The sequence below is a fragment of the Mus caroli genome, unplaced genomic scaffold (genome assembly GCF_978045245.1).
Source record: "Mus caroli unplaced genomic scaffold, Mus_caroli_1 scaffold_7, whole genome shotgun sequence".
NCBI classification, from domain to species: Eukaryota; Metazoa; Chordata; class Mammalia; order Rodentia; family Muridae; genus Mus; species Mus caroli.
Genome location: NW_028227262.1, coordinates 4,450,682 through 4,470,146, shown reverse-complemented (window position 1 = coordinate 4,470,146; position 19,465 = coordinate 4,450,682). Strand labels below are relative to the sequence as shown.

General features: G+C 46.8%; 1 protein-coding gene across 5 annotated transcripts in view; it reads left to right on the top strand.

The window, feature by feature from the left end:
- The window catches only part of Irag2 (inositol 1,4,5-triphosphate receptor associated 2), a 53,900-nt gene that overhangs the window by 8,187 nt on the left and 26,248 nt on the right, over positions 1-19,465 (top strand). The window contains exons 2-6 of one of the 5 annotated variants that reach the window (XM_021164353.2): positions 7,808-7,955; positions 8,534-8,615; positions 17,918-17,964; positions 18,062-18,126; positions 18,265-18,363. In XM_021164353.2, the coding sequence (XP_021020012.1) occupies positions 7,885-7,955; positions 8,534-8,615; positions 17,918-17,964; positions 18,062-18,126; positions 18,265-18,363 (364 nt within the window). In that variant the 5' untranslated portion in view covers positions 7,808-7,884. Of the gene's footprint in view, positions 1-7,807; positions 8,439-8,533; positions 8,616-12,490; positions 12,501-15,539; positions 15,797-17,917; positions 17,965-18,061; positions 18,127-18,264; positions 18,364-19,465 lie in introns of those variants that run through there. The other 4 variants (XM_029478154.2, XM_021164354.3, XM_085839781.1 and 1 more) reach the window with 4 other exon arrangements.

Sequence of the window (19,465 nt, the reverse complement as noted above, 5' to 3'; positions counted from 1 at the left end):
AGGAAGGATATGAGCTGGAAGAGAAACCTGATGGAGGGCACTGGCTGGGGGACGGAGTCAGAGGAAGGAGGGCACTGGGGGCGGAGTCAGAAGAAGGAGGGCACTGGGGACAGAGTCAGAGGAAGGAGGGCACTGGGGGCGGAGTCAGAGGAAGGAGGGCACTGGGGGCGGAGTCAGAGGAAGGAGGGCACTGGGGGCGAAGGAGGGCACTGGGGGCGGAGTCAGAGGAAGGAGGGCACTGGGGGCGAAGGAGGGCACTGGGGGCGGAGTCAGAGGAAGGAGGGCACTGGGGGCGGAGTCAGAGGAAGGAGGGCACTGGGGGCGGAGTCAGAGGAAGGAGGGCACTGGGGGCGGAGTCAGAGGAAGGAGGGCACTGGGGGCGGAGTCAGAGGAAGGAGGGCACTGGGGGCGGAGTCAGAGGAAGGTACAGAGGTAGAAGGGTTCCATCAGTTTGTATGCTACCTAATATAGCCAAACTGGTGAGCTCCAGGTTCAGTGAGAGGCTGTCTCAAATATTCGGGTAGATAGTGAATCAGGAAGCCTCATGTTGTTGTCCTCTGGTTTCTGGGTATGTGCCCATGTGTTAACTCATGTGGACCCATTTTCCTATTCTTGGCTATGGGCTATCAAATAGCATTTTCCTCCACATAGGCATTATTCCCAATCTCCAACATTTGAGGGATAAGGCTTTAGAAGTCATCGGGAAACAGATTTTAGTTATCTGATATGTAGAGTTTATGCACGAGAAAGATGGCTTTTGTTTTATATTGCTTTTTTAGTTGGGGGGGGTGTCTCCCTATGTAGCCCAGGATGGCCTAGAACTTGTCATCTACCTGCCTCAGGATCCCAAGTGTTGAGATGACAGATGTGCACACTGCTAGATCCAACTCAGAAGGACAATTTTTTATTTACTTATTTATTTGTGTTTTTAATATGTGTGAGTGTTTTGACTGCGTGTATATGTCTGTGTGCCACGTCTGTGCCTGGTCCCTGCAGAGGCAAAAGCGACCATCAGATCTCCTAAAACTGGAGTTACAGGCAGTTGTGAGCAGTCACATGGGTGCAGGAACCAAGCCTGGGTCCTCTGCAAGAGCAGCTAGCGAGTGCTCTTAACCACTACATCTCCAGCCCCGTACAAAGGCAAATGTTTCATTTCAGCGAGTAGCTGAGTTCTTCAGGACAGTGCTCACATCGACATATGTATCTCTGGAATTATATCTGTCTGTAAGGTAAAATTTACCTGTCTAAGTTGGATCACTGCCCAGCAAGCCCCACTGACCCTTCTGTGTCGTCCCCCCCCCCACATGCTCCCCCAGCAATAGGATTGCAGTGTGCACTACCACACACGCCTTTTCCTGTGACGCCAGGCATCTGAACTCAGGCTCTCGGGCTCTGGCTTCCTCCCTCTTTCTTTTCTTTTATTTAGGCTAGACTCTCAAAATGTTCTTTTCTTAAAATATTTATTAATTTTTAATTTTCTTTTCTTTCCTTTCTCTTCTTTCTTTCTTTCTCTCTCTCTTTCTTTCTTTCTTTCTTTCTTTCTTTCTTATTTGTTTGTTTGTTTTCGAGACAGGGTTTCTCTATGTAGCTCTGGCTGTCCTGGAACTCACTCTGTAGACCAGGCTGGCCTCGAACTCAGAAATCTGCCTTCCTCTGCCTCCCAAGTGCTGGCATTAAAGGCGTGCACCACCACACCCGGCTAATTTTCTTTTCTTAATTAAATATTATTCTGAGTGTATGAGTGTTTTGTTGACACGTATGTATGCATACATGTGTGCCTTGTACCTGAGAACCTCAGAAGAGGGTATTGGGTTCCTGAAGTTACAGTTGTACATTGTCATGTAGGTGTCAGGGACTAAAGCAGAGCAGTGGGTATGTCCGACCACTGGAGTTCAAGATTCACTCACTCACTCATTCATTCACTCACTCATTCATTCATTCATTCATTCATTCATATCTGTCTGACAGAGTGCATGTGCATGTGTAAGCACTTGGACGTCAGAAGAGGGTGTTGTATCCCAGAGCTGTCATTACAGGCATCTGTGGGATGTCCAGCTCGCTATGCAGATGCTGGGATCCGACCTCCAGTCCTCAGGCTTACACAGCGAGTTCTCTTAACTGTCCAGCCATCTCTCAGCTCTCCCTTCAACATGACCCTAAAGTAGACTGGATTTGAGTCTCCTCCTCAGTTCATAAATCTGGAGTCTAAAGGACAAGCTGAGCCAGCACAGGACAGAAGAAGGAAAAGGGGTGGCGTTTGCGCATATCTCTTTCCAGGGTCCATAATACAACTAATTATAAACACGATATAGGCCCATTTAATTAAAAAATGACATAAATTAGGTAAAGCACCTAAAACATGTGTACATCTGCGTGTGCGCGTCTGTAGTCCTGAGCTCTGCAGGTGGCACGAGGACCAGGAATTCAAGTCTAGTTCAAGCAGCCCAAGAAAAGCGACATTTTCAGCACTAGTGATGGTTGGTAGACACCATCCTCTTGAGCTAAAGCCATATTTATCTGGAGATATACAATTATATTACATTATACATATTATATACATATAAATATATAATTATATATAATATAATTATGCCATATTAATAAAGAAAATAGTTATATATTATACATAATTTATGTTTAAATTTTTTTCATTTTATTTTTATTTATTCACTTTATATCTCACTCACTGTCCCTCCTCTCGGTCACCCCCTCCAAAATTCCTTTGCCCCTCCCTCCTTGTCTTCTGAGATGGTGGACATCACCCTAGCTACATGTCCAGCCCTGGCACATCAAGTCTCTGTGAGGCTAGACTCATCCTCGCCCACTGAGGCCAGACAAGGCAGCCCAGCTAGAAGAACATATCCCATGAACAGGCAACAACTTGTAGGATAGGCCCCACTCCAGTTGTACAGGACCCACATGAACATCAAGCTCTGCACGTCTGCTATATCTGTGCAGGGCGAGGGGTGGGGTAGGTCCAGCCCATGTATGCTCGTTGGTTGGTGGTTCAGTGTATGTATATATATATATATATATATATATACTTTATAATATATAAATATATTATATAATTATATATATAATTTATTTTATGATTAATTTTTAACATTCTTCTCTCACATATTAATCCCGACTGTAGTTTTCCCTCCATCTTCTCCTCCCAGTGCCCCCCCCACTCCCCCTCTCCCCCAGATCTATTCCTCCTCCGTTTCCCTCAGAAAAGAGCAGCCCCCCAGGGATATTACCAAACGTGGCATATCAAGTTGCAGTAAGACGTGATACCGCCTCTCCTATTAGTGCTAGACAGGGCAACCCAGTAGGAGGGAAAGGGCCCCAAAGGCAGAGACAGCCCCATCCCACTGTTAGGAGTTCCACAAAAAGACCAAGCTACACACCTGTAACACATACGCAGGCCTGGTCAGTCCCATGCAGGCTCCCTAGTTGCTGGTTTGCTGACTATAAATTATTTTAACTTTTAGAAACTTACATTATATGTACGTGTATATGTATGTATATGTATGCATGTGTGTGGAGGGGACCACCTGGGATATTTGTATGTATGTATATATATGCATGTGTGTGGAGGGGACCACCTGGGAGAGTCATTTCTCTCCTCCCATCTGCTGGGTGTCAGGACTCCATACATCAGCTGGGCAGTAAGTTCTTTACCACTGATTTATCTCACCACTGTGGCCTCTGGGAGCTGCGTCTTTACAAACGTCTTTGTTCTCTGCCTCAGGATCTTAGTGCCGATCCACTCAGCTCCCTGTTCAAAGTCTGGCTCTTACTCGCGGGCTAACTAGGGAAATACAGTGAGAATTTTATAGTTGTGAATGTTTTCCCTTGAACAATAGTGATTAAAACTGGTCATTTTCAGCCTCCTCAGGCTGTGGGCTTTCTCTAGGGCCTGTTGTGTCTTGTGCTTTAGATTATTATAGTCTATCTTTCAATCTACGCTGTCACTCTCTCACAACAGGGCTTTTCTGAGTCTCCTCACTATGAGCCCCTGTCTTGCACAGAGAGACACCAACTTCTGCAGGAGAAATTGGTAGGCCTGAGGTTTTTGTTTTTTAAAAAATTACATAGGTAACAACTGTGATTTGGCTATTATAGGAAAACAAAATGGAATTTAAACCAGGCACAGTGGTTGCACCTCTTTAATCCTAGCATTCAGGAGGCAGAAGCAGGCTGATCTCTGTGAGTCTAAGGACAGCCTGATTTATGTAGTGCATTTTAGGCCAGCCAGGGCTACACAGTGAGATGCTGTGTCATTACAAAAACACCCTCAAACCACACAGAAAAGAAAGGATGGACAGGGACTGGAGAGATGATTCAGCGGTTAGAACACTGGCTGCTCTTCCAGAGGATCTGGGTTTGAGTCCCTGTACCCACGTAACCATTCACAACTATCTATACTTCCGTGGGGTCCATTACCCTCGTCTGGTCTCCTCAGGTGCTGTACTCCCATGGTGCATACATATAAAGGCAGGCAAAACACCCATATACAAAATAATAATAATAATAATTTAAAAATTATTCAGTATGTATGAAAAGTCTGAGGAATCTAAACATATTACTTTTCTACAAAAAGATTACCAGATAGGCAATGGATACCTCTTCTTCTTCTTCTTCTTCTTCTTCTTCTTCTTCTTCTTCTTCTTCTTCTTCTTCTTCTTCTTCTTCTTCTTCTTCTTCTTCTTCTTCTTCTTCTTTCCTCTTCCTCTTCCTCTTCCTTCTCCTCCTCTCCCTCCTCCCCCTCTTCTTCCTCTCCTTCTCCTCTTCTTCCTCATCTTCTCATTTCCTCCTACTACTCATTCATTATACCATTTGGTGTAAGAGGTAGAAATCTACCTTTTGATCACAATACCATGAAGAATGAGGTAACCGGCCCTGCCCTTCACTCCTACCCCTTTCCCTAAAGCCTTGTTTCTATCTAGGTGTGAATTGTGTGGACTTGGTGATGTGTGAGCATCCCGTTCACTGCTGCCCAGGGGTATTCTCCCTGGTTTTGTTTGTAGGTGCTTGGGACTGAACCTTGGAACCTCCCAGATGTTGATGAAGGCTGTCCCTGAATCATATCTCCAGCGTTTTAACTTTCTATTTGGAGACAGGGTTGTCCTAAGTTGCCCAGGCTGGCTCTGCACCCACTATGTGGCCCAGGCAAATCTTGAACCTGGATGCTCTTGCCTGATCCCTGGGTATCCTGGCTCTATGCCTCCACCGCCAGGGCAGGCTTGAATAAGAATTTGGATTTGTTCCTGTGCCATGGCCTTGGGAGCAGCTTTGCTCTGTAACAATCCTCACTTGGGACCTATCCCATCCTGGCTACTTTTTTCTTTGAACTTTTATGTGTTTATGTTTATTTTATGTGTGTGGATGTTTCGCCTGCACATATGTCTGTGCACTACATGTGTGCACTGCCCACAGAAGGCAGAAGAGAATGTTGGATCCTCAGGCACTAGAGTTATAGACGGTTGTGACGTGCTGGTGTTGAAAACCACAAACTGGGTCCTCTGTAACAGCACCCAGTGCTCTGTAAAACCTGTCTCCTTTTTAAGAACTATTTTATTAATTGAGAATGTCATACAACATATTTGGCCATATTCACACCCCTCTAAACTCCTGCAGACCCACCCCCACCTCACTGCTCATCTACCTTCATGTTTGTTTGCCCTGTTCCCTCCCCAGTGTGGTTTTTTTTTTTAAGCTGAAGGAATTATCTTGAGAACTTTGGGGTGGAATTTTCCTTTAGACAGCTAATGATGCTGGTTTTCTATTCAGAAGCAGCAAACCATAGCAGAAACAAGAAGGAAGCAGACATCAGGTACCCCTGACCTGGAAACACTCGTTCTAGTGTACACCCCTGCTGAGTGAGTGTGGACACGCCCCTCCCCACTCCTGCCCACACAGAGGTGGGGAGGACTTCCTGGAAAGAGACAATAATTAATAACAATTAATCTGTCCAGGGAGATCTATTGGATATTTGTCTATGGATTCAGTTCATTTAAACCGGAAGATCCACTCTATACCAAGCACCATTATGCATCATTAAGAACAAATCCTAAAATAACAAGACTCAAGTTCAGAAAACTTCCATAGAAGATGGAAGAAGTGAACCAGAAGGGAAAGGGAAATGGCTTTGGGAAGGACTCCAGAGGGTGGGGTGGGAACAGCCAAGCCAGCACTCAGAGAGCAGAGAAGGAAGAACATGTGAGCTTCCGCCTCTGTGGAGTGTGAGCTTACGTGGGATAAAAGGGGTTGCTAAGAACGAGGAGAAAGCAGTGAAGGATGGGACCTGGTGGCCGTTCTATAAAGCCAGGCCAAAGGTCAGAAAACTGCATCCTGTGAATGGCCCAGGGCCAGACACCATCAACCCTGCTTGTGTTTCTTTATCCACGAAAACTCTCAGCTGAGCACCACCCTCACGGTGGAATTATGGCTGCATCCTGTAGTCTCAACGCTCCGGTTAACTTAACTGCACAGTCTGATGGGGGGGGGGGTGTGCCAGTGTGATTCCCATTTACTGGATCTACAGTTGTGGGGCTGGTGACAGAGTATGCCCGATGATGCTCTACCACTTAGCTGCTGCCCTGGCTCCTGGACCATTTTATTTTTCATTGAGAAATATTTTTAGATTATTTTGTCTTATTTTATGTGTGTGATTGTTTTGCCTGAGTGTAAATGGACGCCATGTTTGCCTGGTGCTCACAGAGACCAGAAGAAAGCATCAGACCACCAGACCTGGAGTTATACAAGATTGTAAGCCATCAGGTGCTGAGAACCAAACCGAGGGACTCCGAAAGACCAACAAGTGGGCTTAAGCACCGTGTCCCCTGCCTGTGGTGATCACGTGAAAGATGGAAAAACAGAAGAACATCAAACATAATTTGCCTGAGATCATGTTTCCCTTTACATATAAGTGAATTAGGGCCCTGAGTGGAAACCTTATTTACCTACAATCTCACAACCTGCAAGAGGCCAAGCCAGGATATGAACCAAAATATTGTGATGGATAGAAAAGCTGCATTTCTGGTTTTTTTTTTTTTCAAGACAGGGTTTCTCTATGTAGCCCCGGCTGTCCTGGAACTCACTCTGTAGACCAGGCTGGCCTCGAACTCAGAAATCCGCCTGCCTTTGCCTCCCAAGTGCTGGAGGCTTGCATTTCTTTTTAAAATTAAACCTGGCATCTTCCTGTGCCCCAAAACGCAACAACCATGCTCCCCAAAAGGAGTGCTTTGTCGCTACAGCCCGTTCCCTGCCTGCATGCAACACCTGGTGGTTTCTGGTCACAGTGCCTATAGTTTCCTCCCAAGGAGTCTGCAAAATTGTTCTGGAAGGCTGGGTAGCACATACCTTAGGCTTTTCTAGTCCCATAGTCTCCATGGCAACTCTTGGGTAGCACTGCTGAAACAAACAAGCAGCCACAGCCTGTCCTCAGATGAACAGTCATGGCTATGTTCTAATTCAACTTAACTTATAAAAACAGGCCAGTGTTGTGTGTTGACTGCTGGCTGTGCATTGTGGAGCAGCTAGTGGCTCGGTAGACAAGGGTGGCTCGGTGAACAAGGGTTTCTGTCCTCCAGTAGCCACAGCTCAGTTTGTGGGGTTTTGTTTTGTTGTTCGTTTTTAATAGTTCTACCTCTATGTAGCTAAGCATCTAGGGGTTTTAGAATACAATGTTAATAGAATTGGTTTGCTTTTTATGTTTTCAGACATGGTGCAACCAATCTCTTGGGTGAGAAAAGTTTAATCTTTAAGACAATTTGAATCGGAAGTTCACATCTACTCTCATTCCTTCCTGCTGCAGATGCCTGTGTCTTGACGGCCTCACAGCAATTCCAAGGCTAGAACTGACACCCGTCTCGTGTGCCAGAAATTCAGCCCATGCTCTGTGTAAAAGGTCCCCCAGAGCAGGAAGCAGAAGATGGGGCTTTGGACGTGACAAGAGGGTGCCAGTAAGTGAGGTCACAGCCGCCCGCCTCCTCCAGGGTGTGCGTATCTGCTAATGAGCGCTATTTTATTGACATTATTACTTCTTTGCTATTTTTTGATGGCGCTTCTCCAGCTTTCTGAGGATTCACAGTATAGAATCCAGACATTGCTTTTGAACTTCTTTGAGACAGCTCTGAGGAACACATTACATTTTTACTGCGACATTAACTCCGATGAGTCATGGACGTGGTTCAGACTCCCTATGCCGTAGTCCTCACCTGCCCTTTAAAGCCAAAAGACTGATTTTTACAAACTGTTGATGATCGGTGGAGTTGGCAGGGCTAACCCCTCCCCCACCCCCATCCTCCCAGTGAGAGTCCTTTCTGCTCCTGAGTGGAGGAAACAAGACTTTGAATTGCAAATGTCATATTTTCATTTCTGGTTGGCTTTTCTGTCCTTAGTAACTAACTTCTCTCTGGAGGAAATAGGAACTCTCTTCCTGCTTGGTAAGAAATTGGCTGGTTTGGGGAGGGGTACTGGGAACTCTGGTAGTCCCCTGCTAAGTTTTGCAGAAAGCCACTCTTTCTACCTCTACCACCAGGTGCCCACTCCCCACAGCAGGCTCCATCTTGGGACAGGAGCTTCTAGACTGTACCAGAATGAACGAGGACCAGAGTACAGACGTGAGTACGGACAGAGATCTGTCTTGTTCTCAGGACCACCTTGTTCTGACCCCTTTGAGCGCTGTTCCTCCTTCCTCCCCTTCTTTATAAGAAATAGTATGGGGCATCCTAGGACTCGTGTGTACATAAGAAACATCTAACTTTGAAGCCAGGAAGTTAAATTCAGTAACTTAGGGGCTTTCTATCCCATGCAGAGTGTAAATCTGGGTTACAGGCTGGGAAGTTGGTTCAGTGGTGAAGAGCACAGAACACTTGCTCTCACAGAGGACCTGGCCTCAATTCCCAGCATCCATCTGAGGGCTTACGACCACTCCTAACTCCAGTTCCAAGGAAAATGAGACACTCTTCTGGCCTCTGTGGGCACTGTGTTATGTGGTTCACCTACAAACATGCAGGCAAAAGACCCACACATAAACAAATCTAAAATAAAAATAGAAACAAGTTTTGGGCTGAATGAGTTGGGTGGAGTGGGCTGAACTTGGTGCTGTGTCTTGTTTTCATATTTAAATTTACTAATGGCTGTAATAGATCTCAGATAGCCATGACTTTCTAGGACCTGAGATCAGGGCTAGATAACCTTAAAGGCGTTGGCTTCTTATTAAAGAGTACACATCACCAGAGGCAGGCACCAGTGGTACCCCTCTGCTAAAGAAGACAGTAACATTAACAGACTTCACAGGTCCTAGGGAACTTCTCCAGGCCAGACAGACATTCTGTATGTTCCTTCCTTGGTGTTCAGGATGACCATCGCAAACTGAACAAGTAGTCAACTCTTTTGATGTAGTGACAGATTTGAGAACTGCCATAACATTGGAACACCTCGATTACATCCTCCGCCCCTGGCCCTATACCCATTTAGACCTCTGTCTGTACAACCTATTCCTAGGTGACCAGCAATCTGCTTTCTCTAAAGACTTTCTCTCTTGGAAGTCTTCTACAAATGGAATGAGCCCTCTCTGGTCTCTTGGGCCTGGCTGCTTCTGGTTAGCATTAGGTTTTCAAATGTCATCCTTTCTGGGTCCTCGCTCTGCTGTGTGGTGATCCTTCCCTTCTTCACTGGCTCATGGGCATTGGAGAAGTTCCTGGCCTCCTGGGAACAATGCTTCTGTGAATATCAGTGCATAAGTTTTTGTATAAAATGCTTTAAAATGCTTTCGCATGTAGACCCGTGAGGAGACTCGTGTTTGCTGTGGTGATGAGCTTCAGAACAGATGCCACAGCCTGCTCTGTTTGACTTCGCCACTATCATCAGCCTAGGGCTTTAATTTCTCTACCTCCTCACCAATTCCACTTCACTGTGACCAGCTCAGAAAATGCAAAGTGAGACCCTCGTGGGTTTGGATTTGCATTCCTCTTATGAATAATGGTGTCCGTCATCTCTGCATATGCTTGTTGGCCATTAGCTCTTTCCAGTGAAAATATGCCTTCCTGAGGTCAGCCTCCCACTTTAAAACAAGTTACCCTTCCTCTGCTTATGTTTCTGAGCTGTTCTCATTCTTCCTGTTATGTGCACTCATCAGGTTTTATACATCTGTGATTTTTAACATGTAATTACACATAGCTTTTATATGTAATTACTCATTTATGGTTTCTAGTCATCGGTACCCACCTTACCGAGACACTAAGGACAGGAAATAAAAGGGACTTGAGTGTTTCTTTGCTATTACTTAGCTTTCTTCTAAAGTTCTAATACAGGAAGTTGGCCTTAGCCTCTCACAGGATGTTTGGTTATTAGTAATTTCCTCTTTATCGGGCACCAATTTCACAAAACAAAGAGGGAAGCGGCAGCATGCTTGAGCACCAGGCACGGGTGCGGGAAAGCATTTCCACAAGCCTCGTTAACCCTCTCCCCTGCCAGGGTGGGGGTGGCCTCTGCTTTGGCAAAGGAAGCACCTGGAGTTGAGGGAATTAAATCATTCCTCGAAGATGGCTCTACTAGCAAGTAGCAAACTCAGGGTTCAAATCCAGCTTCCTGTAGCCTCAAAGGTTCTGAGGAGCCTTTCAACATCCCCTCTTAGCACATTGAGCTTAGATCCCTCCCTCATTGCTCTTAGGCATCCGAAGGTGGTCTGATGCCTAAGAGCACTTTGTGCATCTGATGGGAACTGGAGCTCCAATCAGTAGGGTCAGTGGCTGAGTTGTTTTGCCTGTGGTCTTGACATCCATTCAGAAACAGACACCCCAGAGTCACAGTAGAAACATCTCTAGCATGCTGCTGGAAGAATGGCTGGGTCCCCCACTCTACCTTCTTACAGCCCCAGGAAGCTGTCTAGCCTGTCTGCTGTACAGTGGCCTAAACTACCGGTTCTCCATATTGTCACCCCTGGTTTCTGTCCTCCAAACAGGCTCTACAGCCTAAGACTGACATCTCCACCTCTCCCCCACCTTGTCCTCTGAACACATCCCCGAAAGAAAGCACCCCCTCCACTTGCCACCTGCCCCTGAGCATTCCATGGCAAGCTCTGACTCTTAGTGTTCTCGTGAATAATGAGAACAGGGATTAGAATAAGCACAGGATAAATGTGAACAGAACCCATAATCCAAGTTCTCCAGAGCTCCCAGCGATGCCGGCCTTTCCCTGACCCCTGGCTTTCCGCCATGGGTCTCTGTCCATCTCTGCTCCTATGAAGAGCTGCTCGCCTCCTGCCCGAGCTCGTCTGCCACCTCACACCTGCATTTCTACCTTCACCTCCCCAGCATAGCCTTGTGTTATCTCTGTAGCTCAGCCAAACCAGGCAGGGGTAAGTCACGACAAATCCTGTACACCCGTCTGGGCGTTTCCCCGGAACGCTGCTGTTTCTCCAGGTGTCAAAATTCTGTTTGGTTCTTAAGGCCAGTTTCAAAACCCAAGTGCTTCACAAGACCTTTCTGTGGTAACAAAGTGTTGCTGCTCGAAAGCCTCCACTGCTTGGGATAGAGACTTCTAAAGATTGGGGTTCAAGGACTGGTTTCCTGGGCTAGCTTGGATATTCTCCAGAAAAGTCATTTGTGGCCAACATGCCTTCCTCTCTGACTCTTCCCACTTCCTTTAGGGATCCCAGTGACTCTTTTAAAATTGAAATTATTAGATTTTCAAACATTTTGCCCAGGGTGGGGGAGGGTGCATGTTTCACAGCTCAGAAGGGAAGGTCAGAGGTCAGAGGTCAGTTTGCAGGAGTCGGTTCTCTCCTTCTTTCAGGTGGATGGAGGTCAAACTCGGGTCAGGAGGCTAGGCAGTGAGCTTCTTATTCACGGAGCCATCTTGCTAGTTCTAACTAGATAATTTCTGAAAGACTCCCATAGTTCATGCTGCCTGGAGCTCACTGTATAGCCTAAACTATCCAAAGACTTTGATCCTCCTGCCTCAGCCTTGTGAGTACTGGGACTGTAGGTATGCACCAAACCACCAGACTCAAGGCCCCAGTAGCCGTGGTCTCCCTTTCTGGTCACACTGAAGTCATTCACCTTATCTGTTTATCTGTCTCTGTGTGCGCGCACCTGTGAGCACTCCTGTCATGGCGAGTGTATGGAAGTCAGCACGGCTTGCAGGAGTCCGTTCTCTCCTTCTACCGTGTGGTCCCAGGGGCTGCCATCAAGTTCTCAGGCTTGGTAGCAAGCACCTTTACCTGATGAGCTATCTTGCTGGCCCCAGGTTATTTTCGGTCCTATATCAGGCAGTAAACTTGGTGGAGAGAGGGTCAGATGGGGACACAGAAGCAGTTTGTCCTTTAATCAGAGCATGAAAGACAGCAGTTGCTCCGTGGGTTGGCGACCGAGTGCGCAGGCGCAGGGCGTTGGGGGTTTGTTTCCCTTTCTATAGAGCAGAAGAGGGATCTTTGGAGGTGGGCAGTTCTGTCCGCAGATCTGTTCCCCTGCAGACTCTGTTAAAGACACTACTGGAGATTGGTATGTTGACCTTCTTACCAGGAGCGTCCCAGGTCCTACCTGCCTAGAAAATGTCATCAGCGTGTCAGCCTTTCTGTCTGGAGGCTCTCAGCTCGTCAGAGGGTTGGGAGTTATTAGCCCCATAGGCAGGGCCCTTGGGTCACTCATCCGTGTGTCCCCAACAACCTGGGTAGACTGGAAGCCGTGTCACCCCCCGAGCCCCCACTCCCAGTGTCCACTTCACCATCGTTACAAAGAAGGCTCAGCTTGCTCTCTCTCTCTCTCTCTCTCTCTCTCTCTCTCAATGGTGTTCCTAGAGTCTCAGGAGTTATTTCCTCTCTTCCTCTACGGTGTGCCTAAAGTCTCAGGATTTACTTCCTAGTTTCCCCCACACCTACTGAGGAAGCTCCATTTTTTTCATTATCCTAGATCATAATAGGTAACATTGAACACCAGTGTTTGTGAGAGGGTCTCCGAATGGCTGAGGGAGTCAAGGAGAGAGCCGGATGTTCTGTGTGGGATGCTCTAAAGGAAAACAGAGCTCACTTAGGGGCGGAGCAGAGAAGCAGAGAGGCTGCGCTGAAGCCTTTGGATGAAATGAGCTCCCTGGATTTCACAGCAACGAGGGAGGGGTAGAGAAAGAGAGACTGGCTGGAGACCGCGTGATAATTCAGAGAGCTAACCCCACTATCTACTCTTGTTGATTAATTTTAGCCAGATGGAATAAGTTTTGGAACTGAGCAGGCCTGAATGAAGACTGAGCCTGTATTAGCTCTGGGAACTTGTACATAGCTGCACCTGTCTGAATTTGTGTTCTCTGTGAAAGGGGATGTCCTTTTGCAAGGCTTTTTGCATATCTATGTAATGCATGCAAACGCATTCCTTTATGTATATTCCATATGCACCTGCACATAAGCATCTGTATAGCCACCAAGTTCCTGCCCACTGGCCTGGGAGCAAGCCAAGTAGATCCACAGGGAGGGGATGCAATGCATTCTGCATTCCTCTGCTCTACTTGCTGATGAGCAGGAGGCCTCTCATTCCACAGAGCCTCTTCCCAGCATCTCCAGGGTGTCCCTAGAGCTCACAGACGTCTATGAGCCCCAGGTGGACTCAGAGCTTTGCAGCTTGTTGAGTAAGGAGGTTGTTCCTCCACACACCCACACTTCTGTGACATCCTCGCTTGCTGGCCACACGGTCCACAAGCCTGTCCGCATCTCAACCTCTGCCAGTCCTTTTCCTACCTCAGTAACAGACAGTTCCACCCCACACTGCAGGGCTCTCAGAGGATACCCAGGTGGTACAGTGTGAGCGACAGCATGTGAAAGTAACTGTCCACCTTCTGGGATGGGCAGATGGCCCAGCAGTGCTGGGGACAGCGGTCAGGAGCACAGAGTCCAGCACTGTTGTTCCCTCCACAGCGGTGTCCATTTCGCCAGGGTCCTCTCAAGTCACAGAGATTTCCCTGGGACAATGGCTCCTCCTCAGCCTGCCTGCTTCTCCTCAGACATTGCTTTTTCCACTGGCCTAAAGAGCAGCCAGCTGCTCTCCGAGTGCCTTGCAAACCTCGATACATGCTACATGCTTGTTTCTCCCCTGAATGTTCTCAAATTGAGAGTTCTGTGACACAGCTCTCAGGAGGCAGCAGCAGGAAGGGAGGGTTGAGTCTGAGGCCAGCCTGGTCTACGAGGTAAGAACCTGCTTCAGAACAAGACAGAGTAAAACTGGATGTTCTTTCTCTCCCTCCTCTTGTCTCTGATACGATCCTACAATGATACTTGGCAGTGTATGTAAAATTTCTGGTTATATTAAAAGATTTTTAAATTTTTTTTTTATTTTATGTGTATGGCTGCTTTACCTGCAAGTGTGTATGTGTAACACACATATATACAGTGCCCAAAGACAGTATTGGATTCCCTGGGGCTGGAATTACAGACAGCTGTGAGCCACCATGTAGGTGCTGGGAATCAAACCCAGGTCCTCTGCAAGGGCAACCAGTGCTGTTGACCACTGAGCACTCTTTCCAACCTCAGGGTTGATATCTCTCTGTCTCTATCTGTGTGTGTGTGTGTGTGCGCGCGCGCGCACGCTCATTTGTAACACACCATGTATGTGGGTACTGGCAGAAGTTAGAAGCTGGTGTCAGATCCCCTGGATTGAGTTCCAGGCAGCTGTGTGATGCCCAGCCCAGGTACTTGGAACTGAACTCAGGTCCTAACTCTTAACTTCCAAGCCCTCTCTCCAATCCCAACCTGGCTTCACATCAAATGCACACAAATAGTATCTGTGGCTTTGACCCAGAGTCAGAATGGCCAAGGGCATTAAGCGCAAAACCTATCCCCAGAGAGCAGAGGACTGGGAGACGAAAGTCCGCGGTTTTAGTATAAAAGGCCGTCATTGTTTTTCCTCCCTCGGATTCTCCTTCCTGTCCTGACTCGTTTCCAGATGACACAGATGTCACCGGGAGAGCAGAGTCACTGGGGCAAAGGATGGGATGGATAGAAAACTGTCTTGGGGATTTTCTGGGCATTGTCTGTCCTGTCTTCTCAGGCTGTGTGTAGTCACAGCATTAATAACCCTGGAGAATAAATAACATTGCCAACTACAAGATTGACTGATAACTGGTTCTAAAGGAACCTCTCAGTGCTGGGTGTGCCAGCAGGTTCCAGGGTGTGGTGTGCTTTTGGTTACAAATCAAAAGGGGGGGGGATAAGGAAATTGAGTTCTGTTTCTGTCCCAGGTCAGTAGAACACTGTTCCTCTCTTCCGAACATTTAAATGGGCACAGAGTCCAGTTTGAGGTCTGTATAAACTCCGGCTACGTGTTTCTTGTCTTGTTAATTTGACTAGCATTAGCTGTCTAAACTCAGTCCAGTAGTAAAATTATATTGGCGACACCTGTTTATCAGAGGCAGTATTTCCATTTGCAGAGACTGTGGTTAAAGCAGCATTTTATTGAGAACAAGTGTCCCAGGCTACCCAGGCTTACAAATCCCTACAATCTTGACTTTCCCAACTGTTTTTCCTAGTTTTCTTTGTGCACATTGAGATGCCGTTGCTCTGTGTGTGTGTGTGTGTGTGTGTGTGTGTGTGTGCACATGTGTGTGTGTGTGTATGTGTACCTGTGTTTGCTGACCCAGCCCACAGGAGACTGTCACTTTGTTCCATACCTCAACAACCCCACCCTGTGTTAACTCTTACTCACAAGAGCAAGGCTTTTATGTAAATGGGATCAGGTCTCTATTTGAATGGATTGCCATGAGGAAAAAGCTGTCCTCCTCCTGGGGTTTGCTTCGTGGAGTGAGCCAGTCTGCCGCAGTAAGTCTCCCACCCGAATTCGCTTTATTTCTTGACTTTCTTCGCGTTTAAACTATGTTCAAGGGACGTGTTCTCTCTCAGTCTCTCCAGGTCACAAGGTTGGTGGTGGTGGGGTTAAGGTCTTGCATGAGCGTGGGATAAGGGTTTAAACAGTTTAAATTACTCCATATACACAGAGAGTTTGAAGGCCTTCTCTCAACTCTCCTATACTACAACCTGACATTTGAAATGGAATTTGGGAACAAAAGCCCAACCCCTTTCCTCTGGTTATTCTCAGACGGTGGGTAAACGAGTTGCTGGGCCAGGCTTATGACAGGTTAAGCTTGAGTTCTGCTGTGTCGTTCCCTGATTTATAAAGATTCTCGTGACGAGAGTTAAATCTGACTGCTTACCGGGAAACTCTTCAGGGCGTGGGGGGAACGAATGGCCACTCGGTTTGTCAGGTCTCTCCCAGATCACATGGTACATTTGTGCAGTTAATAGGAATCTGATATTTATGAAAACACTTCTGAGCATGGATCAGATCATGAGGTGGGAGCTTTCTACTGTGCAGGCGCTAAGGGGACAGGTTTGGGACAGGAAGGCCGCCGCAGGGCACCCCACAGATGCTACCTGTCTGAGACAGGATAGGGACAACCATGCGTGTTCCCTGCAGTTATATTTTGGCTTTAAATGAGGTAATTAGACTTTTAAAATAGAAGGTTTGCAAAAGAAATTGTTCCCTCTTCTGCCTGCCCCTTCCGGAGACCTGTTTAATGATGCGGGAACACTCTTCTAAGTTCAAGTGTGAGCATCAAGGTGCCAGCCGACAAGCTTGGCGTTACCGCAGCTAGTCAGTGCTGACGTGGCTTGTGTTAAGGCATCATAAATGATTTTAGAGAAATCAATTCTTGATTCTTTTTATTATGTAAAATATTTTTGAAATTTTATTTAATCTTTTTTTTTTACAGTCCAGATTTTTATCCCCCTCCCAGTCTACCCTCTGACTATTCCACATCCCATACCTCCTCTCCCCACCTCCTGCCCCCTCCAATCCCACCCCCACCCCCATCTCCATGAGTATGTCCCCACTCCACCAGAACTCCCCACTCCCTGGGGCCTCTAGTCTCCTTAAGGGTCAGGTGCATCTTCTCTGACTGAGCCCAAACCCAACAGCTCTCTGCTGTATGTGTGTTGGGGGCCACATATCAGCTAGTATATGCTGCCTGGTTGGTGGCCCAGTGTCTGAGAGATCTTGGGGGTCCAGATTGACACTGATGATCCTCCTACAGGGTTGCTCTCCTCAGCTTCTTCCAGCCTTCCCTAATTCAACACAGGGGTCAGCTGCTTCTGTCCATTGGTTGGGTGCAAATATCTGCATCTGACTCTTTCAGCTGCTTGTTGGGTCTTTTGGAAGGCAGTCATGTTAGGCCTCTCAATTCCTGATTTTTATAAACTATGATAGCCAATGAAATGGAACAATATTGAAAACTTCTCCGGTTTATAGATTCTTTCATGTGCATACTGTATATACGTAAAACTGTAATCACTATGTATTTAAATAGTGCATAAGTAGGGCCGGCCCTATTTAGCTTCCTGTAGGTGATACAGAACAGTTCTTCAGCATTTGATAATGACCCCAGCTGGCTACGTGAAACAAAACATCTCCCTATGTGGAGATATCTACAGCTACCAACCGAACATTTTAAAATGCAAAACCAAAAATAAGTAAGAGTTTGAGAAAATTTAATAGAAGCTGAAGCAGTGACACAGAATCTTATTTTTGAAGTTTGAGCTTTTTTTATTTTTCTTTTAGTATTTGAGGGGAACACATGAAAAATTAATATTTAATTTAAAAATATTTTATGTCCATGTGTCCTTGTGAATGAATGCACATGTACATGCAGGTGCTGGCAGGGCTGGGGCCGGAAAAGGGGGTATCAGATCCCCTGGAGAAGAACTTACAGGTTCTACTGAGGTGACATATGAGGGACCAAACTCGGGTCCTCGGCAAATGCTGCAAGCCCTGTCACTGCGTAAATAGTGACTCATTTAAGCACTGATGGGGATACGTGCCTAAAGCGACCTTCCTGGGATGGTCACTGTCAGATCCCTCACCATGTGTCTCCTTGTTCCCTGCAGGAGAATGGTGCTGGCCACTTGTACTCCGAGAGCCCGTCACAGCTCAGGTCTGCCACATTTATGAACTTGGGTGTGTTTTCAGTTGGGCTTTAAGGGAGTTATTTGCCGAGCGTGTTGAAGATATTTCTTGTGTCCGTTTGTCAGGGAGTATCTCACACAGCCATCGTCTGAACAGACTTCATCCTCGGAGAGCACTGTGACGTCAAGTGGTGAGTAGCTCTGCGCGCGAGAGAGGAAAATGGCGCTCTCATTACCAAGCGGCTAAGGTGTGTGCAGAGGAGAGGCGGCGCCCAGGCAAACGCTCCTTTTGCGTAGCTCTCCTGCTGTCCGCCTTTTCCCGTTGGCAGGGTCTGGATCAGACACTTTGCACATGGCTTCTGGTGACCTTGACTGCAAACCTCTCTGTGACAAGGACGAGGAAGCAAGAGCGGCCTCTGCCATGCAAGGTACGATGTCGATGGACTCCAGGGCAACGTGTGAGCAAGCCCCCTAAGTGGGGCCTACAAATTAGAAAAGCCAGTGGGAACAAAAATCGCAATATATTATAGTAGGCCTTACATATTGCCATCTGACAGAAACTGACTGGATTCAGTCAGGTCTGATCAGCTGGTGGGAGAGAGAGAGAGAGCACACCCTTAGAATAATGATGAGAATATCAGGTCAGAATAATGGAACTGTTAGCCCAGGTCCACTAGGAATCCAGGGAGTCAGCCAGGCAGGCTGATCAGGTAGGTCCATATGGTTCCCAAGACAAACTACTTCTCTATGGCCATCTTCAGTGAGACATCATTATGGCTGACAAATTTTAAGATGCTGACTGGCCTAGAACTCACTATGTAGACCAGGCTGGCTTTAAACTCACCACACCTGGCTAAATCCTAAGCCTTTTGATTCCAGAACCTTCAGTTGTAGGTCTAAAATTGGAGGGAAAACTGAAAACTTCCACGGGGAAAAATAATATTTTTCAAAAAAAAGATAACTATTTTGTTATTCTTTCTTTTTTAAAAAAATTATATATATATATATATATATATATATATATATATACACACACACATACTGTCTTCAGACACACTAGAAGAGGGCATCGTATCCTGTTACAGGTGGTTGTAAGTCACCCTGTGGTTGCTGGGAATTGAACTCAAGAACTCTGGAAGGCCAGTTAGTGCTCTTAACCACTGAGCCATCTCTCCAGCCCTTATTATTTCTTAAAGTCTTTTATAACACTGTAGGCTGATTGTTTCTTGAAAAGTGCCACGTGTTAGGTAGTGTTCTCCCAGCATTCTGTGCACTGTGCAAAATGAACAGAACTTACTCAAGCATGACATTGTCCCCAAAGGGTCCCTTTGCCCAGTTTCATGCTCTGAAGCATCCATGCTTGGCAGAATGCCGTGATCATTACAGCCCTGTATATACCACAGGGCTTCTGGCATTAGAAAAAGCCAGCATTAGCCCCAGAAAGGCATAAAGAAACACTCAGTCCTCCGTTTGAAAGGGCGCTCTACAGACTGGGGAACTTTCTGCAGCTCAGCTCCTGCGAAGGCATGG